Genomic DNA, 11927 nt, shown 5'->3' on the forward strand with positions numbered 1-11927 from the left:
GCCCAAAAAGCAAATTTTCCTTAACTTTTCTTATTGAAAAATGGCTATATATCTATGTAAACAGCTGGACAGCCATTATGACGATGATGGTAACACAATGAAAGATGAATTTTGAAACAGTACCTGGATTCAAAAGCTCTCATGAAAATCCTAACATCCTGCATGTAGCCAGCAAAAATGTCAGTACCAGGGGGCTGAGCTCCAACCAGTAACACTCCACCAGTCGGGACTGAGGACTCAACAATGGCTCTGTAAAGAGAAGCAAAAAAATGCTGAAATTGACAATTAATGAACAGACTTCGAATTGGGACACTAACATTCAAATAAGCGTACCTTTTAAAATTTCAAGTCCCATATCACACTATTCCTAAGAAAGAAAATAATACAGAAAGCAGGTCTATGTAGTCTCAGACCAACAGTTGTGTGCTGTTTTATCTTAAGTATGACCTATATAGCTTACACTGTAAAAAAAAAACCCACCTTGTAGCATCCTTTTGCTCTACATAAAACCCCTGTAAACTGATATTTCAGAAAGTACCTCAAGTAACACTGAAAACAGAGGGAAGTAACAAAACCTACAAAGCAGATCATTGGATTGGTTATGAAGGCATACAAACACACCCACCTGCTTCCAACAACCTTGCCATCAATATATAAAGCAACACTAGTGTTTCCAACAGCAACTGCCACATGATGCCACTGCCCATCCTGTATTACAGTTGAGGACTCCACATCAATCACAACAGAAGGCTACACATGAAACAGGATAAAAAGACAATGGCAAAGGTTACATAACAAAAAATTCAAACAGCACATACATATTAAATCATTCAATTGGTCACAACCTCAAGTAAAAATCATAGCTTATAGCCCACAAACCCTTATAATTGACGGCTTCTGTGGCTTCACAAAGGGGTGGAGGGAGGTATCAACCAGCATGGAAGTGGGTAACCAGTCAAAACAATGATTTCATTTTTCTTTTTTGGTAAAATTTGATTCCTGCACCTTACATCCATCAAAACAAAGAGCAAGACAGACACAAACATCTTATCTCTGAAAAATAATAGGCCCTCAAAGGTCCAAGAATTAATTAAGAGAGACAATCATTACATAGCACTGTTGAAAGTGAGTACCTAATTTTAATGAGTGCAATTTTTTCGTTTAAATATGAAAAAGGAAATGCTTCAACAAATAACTCATGAACAAACCTATTTACATCTAAGCATGCTACAAAATAAAAATATAAACAGAGAAGAGAGTGAAGAGCCCACAAATAAATGAGCCTGTTAAATCTCTTAGCTCCAGATTAAGAAAAGTTTCATACACTAATAAGAATAAATTTATATATCATTTAAACATTTAGATTCCAAAGTACTCTATTTGTGTAATATTGTGTAATATTGTGTATTTATGTATGTATTTATGAATGTATTTACGTATGTTTGTATTTGTAATATGTATTTGTTTATGTATATGTATGTTTGCCATTGTAAACCAAGGTGCCCTTCTGGAACGAATAAAAGTGTAATTGATTTTTTTATTTTTTTTATTTTACCTGCGCAAGTGTAGACAGCCTGAACTGCAGGTAAGAGACAGTATCTGAGGTTGTTATCTTCAAACTGTAGAAGTGCGTTAAGCCATCTGCAGTGCAGTGAGCAAATATGTAGCCATTGGCAGCAATCAGAGGCTGAATCCATGCTGAGAGCGTGAAACCATCTGTGGCCTCAGAGACATTTGGTATGTCACTTTGAGCAACTGTCACATATGAACCTGCAAAGACCCATACATATTAAAATGAAATTTTACCACTCCCTTAAAAATATTTACGGCTGAAACCTGTAACACTGAGACTAAGCAGAAAGTGTACAAACTCACAACAAAAATCTCCTTCTCAAAAAATTTTGACCACAGTACAAATAAAATGTAATACTTTTATTTATTCACAGTCTTGGCCTAACATTGTGTCCTTGGGAAAGACACTTTACACAAATTTTCCTTACTTCAGAAAGGTTGAAATGGGTGCCTGGTTAAGACAGTGAAAGATCGTGTACATATGTTAGCATTTGGGAGCTTGCAGAATGGCAGCTTGTTCTGATCCTTAATTCTTAGAAAACTGAGGATGTTTTGCAATACCAAAGACTCAGTCGCAATTATAAATCTTAAATACATTCAAAGTACACTTGAATTGGGGTATGTGCTGTCAAAATGCTTTGTTATTATTGTTATTAGAATTATTATTATCATTACTGTTACCATTATTATTATTATTATTATTATTATTATTATTATTATTATTATTATTATTATTATTATTATTATTATTATTAGGTTATTATTATTACTATTACTATTATTATTATTATTATTATTATTATTATTATTACTATTATCACCATCATCATTATCATTATCATTATCATTATTATTATTATTATTATTATTATCATTATTATTATATCATTATCATAACAATGATACTTAAAGAAAATTCAATACACGAGAATGTCATGCAATTTCAATAGAAATAACATTATGCACTTTGAATCTTTTTAAGATTTCAGTAAAAAGCATTTAGTAAAATGCAAAAAGGCAAGACAACAGAGGCATAAACATGAGGAAAATAAAAACTTTCCACGTGATCTCTAAAGAGTCTTCCATTTGCCATCTTTGAATGAATTCAAGACTCTGAAAATAGAAGGGGTTTCGATTTACTATTGAATATCTTATAACCCTATCAGGACTTATCATTACTCAAACAAAACTGTTTTTCTTACCAAAAGCTCCAGAAAAGAGCAGTGCTGGCGTCATTGTGCCCAGTCTCCTTTTTTCCGTCACATCGTTCATGGAGCCAGGCCACTGACTGATGAACAAAAGGTCATGAACTGGCGGCAAGTTCCCTCCCACCTGGTCGGAGAAGATCTCCCATAGGACCTGAGGAAAAGGAAGATAAATCTCAAATGACACACGAGTTCACAATGTATGGGGTTAAAAGTAACAGACTGAAATATGCTGTTGGCTTCATGTGTGGTACAAATACCAAAGAACAATGAGTAGGTAATCCTATCAAACTAACACAATAACAATAATAATAGTAATATAACTATAATAATAATAATAATAATAATAATAATAATAATAATAATAATAATAATAATAATAATAATAGTAGTAGTAGTAACACTAGTAATAATAGTAATAATAACAATAATAACACTAATAATAATGAAAATGATGATGACGATGATAATAATAATAATAATAATAATAATAATAACATTAACAGTTCTTCCAATATGAACTGATGATGACCTTTAACATCCAACAAGGAAGGGAAGTAAGGAAAATTCTCTCTCCTAGGTCGCCAAAGAGTAACAAAGCAACATTAATATAGACATGTGGGTGAATTGATTTTGTACATTAATTAACATTTTTCTTCAACAAAAAGGTTCTGATATAAATGTCAGAAGGGGATGATGCTCAAACGAAAGTTCTATGTCAGTGATGGAAAACTTGCTGAAAATGACCAGTTAAAAGCCAAAAAAAGCATGAGACCCTCATTTGAGGAGGGTAGAAACCCCTGGCTGCCTCCATTGCAAGATTTCCAGCACAGTAAATTGTAAAACAGCACAAAAATATACTTGAAATAACAGTTTTAGCTTACCTTCACTTGATCCTGTGTCCCCTGCCTTCTCTCCACCACAAATCTTGCCTGCCTGCTCGCTTCATTGCCAGGGTATACATCCTCCGCCACACTCAGTTCTCTCGCCTCTGAGGCAAAGGCCATCCTCCCATAAGGATCATCACTGGCAGCAACATTGACTGTGGCTACCAGGTCTTTGCTAGCCAGAGACGCCAACCCAGCTGTATCTAGCCCAGACAGAACTGAAAGGAGTGCAAGAGTATTGTTTTAGACACAGTGACCAATCCCTCCAGCTAGATGATTCGTCTATTTATTCTGTTCCCACACAGTCAGACAGAGAATGCACTCTATGGGACCTCACAAAAACTGAAGACAGCCCTCACCAATTATTTTATGGTTTAAGGCCAATAGCCCAGGAATAGCTGGACCAGAAACAAAAGTAACAAATATATTTAATATTCAAGACATAACCATCCCAGCCAAAAACTCTGCTTCTGTTTCTTCTTACAGGGCCAGATCATAAACAGACATCTGTAAACCTGTCTTATCCTAATCTTTTCTTCTTGTAACTCATCTATTCAACTTCTCTAAATAACATGTTTTTGGTCTACCGCTACAATACCTCTTTTACCAGGCTAAAGCCTTATCTAAAAAAAGTATTGAACAGTAACAAAAGAGTAAATTACCCTCCACTTGTGTAAGGACCAGCAAAAACTGCTCCGCTTTCTCTGGAACCTCATCTGCCAAAGGAGTAATACCCAAAGGTCTGCGACTCTCCTGAGGGTCAAAATCCATCTGACCACTGGTGACTTCAAACCCATCATTTGGTGCGAGTTTGATGTTATTCAGAGTCCTCAGTTCCCAGAAAACACGAACAGATCCAAAGGTGCCACGATCACGAATGATGCTGTAATAAAAGACCAGAATACTTTCTTGTTGTTTTCACAGTACATTCAATTTTTATATGTAAGAGTGATAAATGTGAGTGAACATAAATAAGTGTACTAAAAAGAAACAAAAGACCAGACATGGTCATTTAAAAGACAGTACATCATAAGTAACTTCTTTGGGTGTCACTTCTTTTGCTTAACTCATGTTCTATATGATCTGAATCAACCGTTGAGATCATTTCCAAAACACTGTGAATCCTGTACAACACTGAGCTGTCATTGTGTAAAAAAAAAGTCTTATAAGATACGTGCTGGAACTCTGTTGCTTTCAGAGTTATTTTCACTCGTTTCTCCAGTGTTTCCCCCCTTTTGTAGCTTTGGTTGTTTAAAATACGCAAGTTGAAATTGTCCAATAAAAAAATAATTTTGCGATGCCATAATCAGCATGGAAATCCCGTACCAATATGGCCTGGGTTTGGACACTGCCAGTGTTGAAGAAAATTGAAATTATCAGGATTAGCATTTAGAGAGTCAAAGAGTGTATATCTACACAAAAGAATGAAAATCACCTTAGATATCACAGTATATCAAACATGAGGAATGTAAAAGATCACTGAAAAGGGTAGATATCTTTCAAGCCATAACTTGAAGGAATGAAGCAGTACTTACTCAAAAAAGACTGTGCTGCCTTCCTCCACTTCTCCCTGGGCAGGGGGAGCAAACTTGAACACACCATAAGCATCATCATTGGCTAATATCACAATTGTAGCTGTGGAGTCCTCTGTAGTAATAAGATCCCCTGTGGTTGATGAGACAAGAAAAGCAATATATGGAAACCAACGGGCTGTCTATTATCAACATTTATCAACACTTGAAAAGGCTTTTGTCTGTACAGTACAGTTAGCCCCAAATACTGACAAAAGGGGGCTTATCAAACATTAGTAAAAAGGCTGGAAAACAGGGCAGAGCAACCCTACTAAATCTGAAATCTGTTAACTTTGCTCAAGTTTCAATATGACCAAAGAAAAAATAATGACTAGAGAAAACACTGTTTGGGGGAGGTGGGATTCAACAATCACATAACGTCTAGATGAGCAAAGAAATACTATAAAACTTTTTACCTTCCTCGCACAAAGCTAAATTAAGGCACTGATTAAATACACACACTCACCACTGACATCAAAAAGCTGGACAGAGAACGTTTCATTCCCTTCTGGAACATCATCCTCCCAAACAACAATTGTTATCACCTTCTCCCTTTCTCCAGGAGAAAACACAAGTTCTTGAATCTGTACCGGCCTGTAGTCTTGGTCAAGCATGGATGCCGAGCCATCAAGAGTGCGATAGTACACAGTAGAAGGATTCTCCAGCTTCCCTCGGCGAACTATAGTAAGAGATACGTCTGAAGGCTCCAACGTGTAGATCAATGGATCTGAAAAAGAGTGACCTTCACTTAGCTACTGACAAGATTTACTCTAAAATGAATAGACTACTGGCAAAATTGACTCTAAAATGAATAAGTAAATTGTGAGATTTACTCTAAAATGAACAGGCAAAACTATTAATACAATCCATTCCAAACAAAACATATTCTCATCACCGAACAATAAAACCATCATAAATATAAAAAGTAATATACATAAACTTTTGATCAAAATGGAAGATTTAAAGGGAGCACATGCTTTTCTGCCCTGATCAATTAGCCTCTTCTCCCAATCTACAAGGCTATGTTTTGCCAAAACATTCTATAATTGTTAATGAAAGATATTGTCTCAAAAGAAATTTTAAAATAAAAAAATTGAACAGTGCTAAATCAATAAATAAAAAAATTAGTTTGTACCTGAGAACTCTACTGGGTTATCATTTTCTAGCACAGTTATCGTGGCTACCATGGGGCTCCCTGCCACAGCTCCTCCATCAGGCGCTGACAGTTGTAAGGCAAAAGTTTCATCTGGCTCTGGCAGCTGAAGATAAATTGTACGAAACACAATTGCATCAGCTGATTTTGTTGAACTAAAAATCATGAGATTCTATAAGGGACTGAAATTTAGATAACAACTGTTTTCTAGGTACCAAAAATCACATTTGTTCCTAAGCGTAATCATATTCTGTGTTTTTCTTGAAGAGTGCATTTCAAAATCAAAACATAAGGAGTTTTCCTAAATCATATTTTAGCTCTCCTGTATGAAAGAAATAAATCACCATAAATACAACCAACTTCCCCTCCCCTTTTCTACAAGTTCTCACTTCATACAGCATGGTAGATGCTTTTTTTTAAAAAACAAAATCAACACGAATTCTACCTTAACCTCATGTTACAAGCATTGCATACATTCTGTCTACAAAAGTAGCACAAAGATTTTTTAAAAATAGAAACATCACCTCATCATTCACCACTGTCAAAGTTATGTTTTTGTCAGCTTGGCCTGGCTCAAACACCAAAGTTCCACTAGGAGGTGTTAGATCTGTTTGACCTGCCGGTGTCACTGTCCAGGGAACTTGAACGGTTCCAAATGTGCCCAGGTCTCTTTGGACTTGAATAGACACTTCAAGCTGTTCTCCAGGTTGGCCTTCACCTAAGTAATAGAAACAGAATTTACACTGAAAGCATATTTAAAGGATAAATCAAACAGCACCATGTTCACTGGGCACATAATATGACAACCAAAAAAACATGCGAGATCGAAGTCCTTGAAAAAACCGCGGGCAAAGTTACAAAATGGAAATCTTGACTTAATCAATAAAGAAAAGCTTGAAGGCTCATAACTCCATTTATTCTATTCTACTAATGGTTCATTTTTGTGAGTATGAAAGGGAAATCAAATAAAAATAATATACCAGCAGTCCAACAGAAATGAAGTTATGAGCCTACAAGCTTTTAAAATTGTTGTTCTCCCAATTCCATTTTGTGACTTGCCAACTTTTCCCATGCACTCCTTATTAGGCATTGAAAGACAGTACAAAAATTCAGAATTCTGAAACATACTTGAGTTACCAGTAAGAGTCAAGCAAGAACAGGAGGTAATTTGTTGACACATTCCATGCCAGCAAACATAATGAACTGTTGAAAAAGATGAACCTGTTTATCAAATTCATCCCACAAAATTAGCAGCAACCTCTAGATCTCCAGAACTGCCTGAGCACATCAGAGGTAATCGTAATTTGTAAGTCAGGCCAGTAAGTTAAAACTCAGAACTTTCATGTGAATTTATCTTAAGAATTCATTTGTTAAAATTTGCATTTTAATATATTACATTTGAAAACAGAAAGTAGAACCCTTGTCCTAGTCAATCAGAAAACCTTTTTATCATTTAGAAAAATGGTATTCTTATACCAAACAGAAGCAAATTTTCAGTAGGTTTCATATCTCACTTGTGTATACTGCCATAGGACTATTGAAGAACTGGATGACCCCATATGGGTTGTCACTTCCTGCTACTCTGATAGTGATGCGAGTCCTTTCGCCCAAAACAGCCGAGCCAACAGGAGACAATTCAAGGAAATAACGTTCACTGACCTTGAATGGAAAGCAATACATAATAAAAAATTAATAGAATTCTTAACAGACAATGCAATGAAGAACATTTCGTATGCCTTGTTTGACGAATTTGTTTGGGATCCTTGTAACATCCATTTTTATTACTACTTTTATAAAAGAACAGATCAATAAACCAACTAGCATATATACCAATAAATAGGCAGAAATATTAAGCGTGTTTACACACACACACACACACACACACACACACACACACACACACACACACACACTCACACACATTATAGGATTACCCTAAATGATAGATCACTCCCTAAAAAAAAACATAATCTACAATCAGCTCCAATGGCACAGATAAACAATTTGTTTTGCTTCTCAAACAAAATATTTGCACACTTTTTGCTTTTTTCTTTGTACACAAGATATTCCTCCCTAAAAATAGTATTCTGCACACAATAATAAATAGATGACACCAATGGTGTTACTAAGAACCGTTTTGTTCGTACCTCAAATTGGACAGTAACCCTGATATGGAACAATGTGCATAACACATTACAAGTTGTAAATAATGCAATGCATTGGTTTTCAAAAGTACAGTACCCTTTTTTAAATCAGTAGACATTTTTTTTATTACAATATGCAAGAGGATAAATATAAAACAAAGAGCCACAGTCTTTGAAAATTTTGTTGGTACCCACAAACCAAACTATTTACACCTATAAGAGTAAAAGAAGAGTACCTCTGGTATTCCGTCCTCTTTTGCAAGAATTCTCCCTGTCGCTTGTTTAACACCAGGTGGAAAGTATAAAATCTTTGTTCCCCCAAAGAATTCTTCATTTCCATTGGGAACGACAGAATATTGTACCGAACTCTCTTCCAAGGTACCCCCTGTCCTCTCTGCTATGACGTTTATTGTTTCAACTCCTTCCTGAAATCAAAATATGATTAGCATTAATTCATAAACAATATGAACATTTTTTTTTCAACAAAACTGTACATTATTGCAGCATTCAAAATGACTGACATTCTCATTAAATAAAAACCAGACTAAAGGTCAAATAAGACAAAATTCAAGCTAGTGTAAATTAGACATAAATGTTATTTATTCTTCCTCTTCAGAGTTTTCTCCACCACTTCCCCTTCCCTCCTCCTCCCCCCACTCCCCATCCACCATTCCTAGCTACTGCTAAGCTCTTTCATTGCCCATCTGTTGATTGATGGTACAGCAGCAACAACAAAAAATTTTGAGACATTTATGTGGTCAAAATACAAGCAACAATGAAGCTGCTGCATTGTGCTGTAAACACATTACATGTAAATAGTCAAATCAAAAGTCACTTACTGATACACTGTAAGAGAGATTCATCAGAGAAGAGAACTCTATCACTCCGCCAGGATTATCATTGGCCCTGACAGTGATAGAGACTGAAGTGGAGCCCAGCCTTAGTCTCTGAGTGTCAAATGGTTCAATGCTCTCTAAAGTAACAACCATGACCTCATCCAACTCAGGCGTATCATCAGGTAGAATTCCTATGAACAAAGACGCTTCTGACATACCTGAAATTAAGAATAAAAAAATTCTGAGGTAAGATGCGACGGATTCTGTGTAAAAAAACAACACAGAAACTAATGGATGTTTCTGCCCAAAGACAGCAGTAGAAACTTGCAAAAGCAAAGATCCAAGATTTGAGAGCAAGAAAAAGGTTTTTGTCCTCCTTCACAAATGTTTAATTGAAATAAATATTGTACTTAAAATGAAAACAACTAAGACATTCTAGTTTGGTAATCGAGAAATTCTAACAGTGTAAAATAAAACTTTAAAAATTGTCAATTTAAAGTAATTAATATCAGTATATCTATCTACAAACACATATCACTCCTGGAAAAAAATGTATGATAAGTAATAACTAACTGATTGTACTTCAAAGCCCTCACAGGGCCATAAATAAAGTCAATGAGTAATAATAAAATATAAGATAAAGGCAAATAAAAGAAAAAACAAGCAAGGCAACAAACAAATATCTTTCCTTCAATATCATCTCATTAAAATAACTTTTTGTCAAGATACAGTTTCATTCCTCATTAAATCTCTGCTTACCAGACTGCAAAGTGATACTGCCACTCATGGCAACAACATCTTCTGCAGTGACTCTATCTCCAGAGAGAGACCATCGCACCACTGCTAACCCACTCAAACCTTCACGGTTCACCAAAAGTTCAACCTGGGGGATCAAAGTAACGTAGAGTTATTTCTTAACCAAAGTGCTCTCACTCCACAAAAAGGATAAAGATAGTGTGCTTTCTGATCCTTGGTATGCGACGGCCTGAACAGCATAAGCTGTCAAAGAAGTATGAGAATCTTTGCATGAAAATCTCATCAATCTAAAGAAATTTCATTGATCATGGCTGACATAATAGGATTTTCTTTTGAGTAAAAATTTCACATTTTTGGCATCTTTTCATTGTTCTTTTCATGGGCGTGTCTCATTCTCAAAAGAAATATCAAAGAGGGGGAAAAGGAGGGAGGAGAAGCTTGGCTTGCCTGTGTCACTCCAGACTCTGGCTCATCCACAACCTGACTGGTGACATTAAAAAACCCAGTCTCTCCATTAGCCTCCATTGAGGACACAATAACAGTGACCTGTTTGCGTGTTCCAAGTTGGGGGCTGTTGTACGCACCAAACTTTGGATCTGAAAATAGAAATGATTTAGAATTATGCTGCGAAAATAAACACTTGTAAAAGTGAGCTTTCTAGGTCATCAGTGTTTATGAAGTTCCTTCTGTCTGAGAAAAAAAACAAAAAAACTTTTGTGCCTTACTATTACTCATCTCATATTGCGGTAAAACCTGTTGGAGAAGTGTCCTTTCAAGCATTCATTCACTGACGTGTTTTATTTCCTTAAAGTTTCAGTAAGGGGTGGATTGAGTAATGAAGTAACACGCTACATTTTGGAAAGCACGAAGTAACACATGACATTCTTCACCATATGTTACAAGCAATGTAACTTGGTACAAAGTTTCTTGTAGTGAAAGTTACAAAACATTGAGTTACCTCACTGACTTAATGAAAATGTGCAACGGTAAGGCTTAGATCACAAGAGGTTACTCTAGAGCCTTGCATCAATCTATTGTTTGTAACCACCGCGGCAGTCAACTAGCAGAGTCGACCACTTGAACTTAAACTCAACCATGGGGAAAAGGGAATGAGCATAAGCAGGACATCTGCTTCCTACGTTATTTGTGCCACTAAATGTGTTTAACTACAATAAAACATCTTTTTGTGCACATGTGCTTTTGTGTGTGTGTGTGTGTGTGTGTGTGTGTGTGTGTGTGTTGTTAAAGCTTAAAAAGACAGGCAAGGATGTATAGCGATGGTGTTTTCTTGTCTTTCTAGTAAGACGATACGAGGGTCATTTTCTCCGTAGTTCAGCATGATACCAACTGACCTAACGGTGCGTCCTTACGGGGTGCCCGCGACAGCTGGATCGGGCTGATTGTCCGACTTGGTCACCTGAAACTGAAAACAAACACTTTTTATTGTTTTTGAGGCGATCGAGTCATGCGATTGAGCCGATCGGCCGATCCCATCCGAAGTGGGCACCCCCTATTACACTGACATGGTAAGAGCACACCACCATAGATATTAATTCTGTCTGCTTGGACTCTTTGTGTGATTCAAAGTGTTGCCACGTGCTGGGCGTCGAATGGACTTGTTTATACGGTGTTTGCGTGCGTGAATGTTTGTCGCTCTCTCTCTCTCTCTCTCTCTCTCTCTCTCTCTCTCTCTCTCTCTCTCCCTTTCTCTCTCTCTCTCGCTCTCTCTGTCTCTCTGTCTCTCTCTGTCTCTCTCTGTCTCTCTGTCTCTCTGTCTCTCTGTCTCTCTGTCTCTCTGTCTCT

At 36.4% G+C, this 11927-nt stretch overlaps 1 protein-coding gene across 1 annotated transcript in view; it reads right to left on the bottom strand.

Moving 5' to 3' along the window:
• LOC101854392 (adhesion G-protein coupled receptor V1) overlaps positions 1 to 11927 on the bottom strand; it is a 108504-nt gene that overhangs the window by 85921 nt on the left and 10656 nt on the right. The window contains exons 10-25 of the mRNA XM_035968175.1: positions 11495 to 11541; positions 10474 to 10748; positions 9898 to 9908; positions 9372 to 9586; positions 8737 to 8957; positions 7903 to 8042; positions 6913 to 7106; positions 6371 to 6494; positions 5702 to 5962; positions 5200 to 5329; positions 4327 to 4547; positions 3662 to 3882; positions 2763 to 2931; positions 1556 to 1770; positions 626 to 750; positions 63 to 336 (exon numbers count right to left, since the gene is read on the bottom strand). Of these exons, the coding sequence (XP_035824068.1) occupies positions 63 to 336; positions 626 to 750; positions 1556 to 1770; positions 2763 to 2931; positions 3662 to 3882; positions 4327 to 4547; positions 5200 to 5329; positions 5702 to 5962; positions 6371 to 6494; positions 6913 to 7106; positions 7903 to 8042; positions 8737 to 8957; positions 9372 to 9586; positions 9898 to 9908; positions 10474 to 10748; positions 11495 to 11541 (2843 nt within the window). The remainder of the gene's footprint in view (positions 1 to 62; positions 337 to 625; positions 751 to 1555; positions 1771 to 2762; positions 2932 to 3661; positions 3883 to 4326; positions 4548 to 5199; positions 5330 to 5701; positions 5963 to 6370; positions 6495 to 6912; positions 7107 to 7902; positions 8043 to 8736; positions 8958 to 9371; positions 9587 to 9897; positions 9909 to 10473; positions 10749 to 11494; positions 11542 to 11927) is intronic.

The sequence above is a fragment of the Aplysia californica genome, unplaced genomic scaffold (genome assembly GCF_000002075.1).
Source record: "Aplysia californica isolate F4 #8 unplaced genomic scaffold, AplCal3.0 scaffold00043, whole genome shotgun sequence".
NCBI lineage: Eukaryota > Metazoa > Mollusca > Gastropoda > Aplysiida > Aplysiidae > Aplysia > Aplysia californica.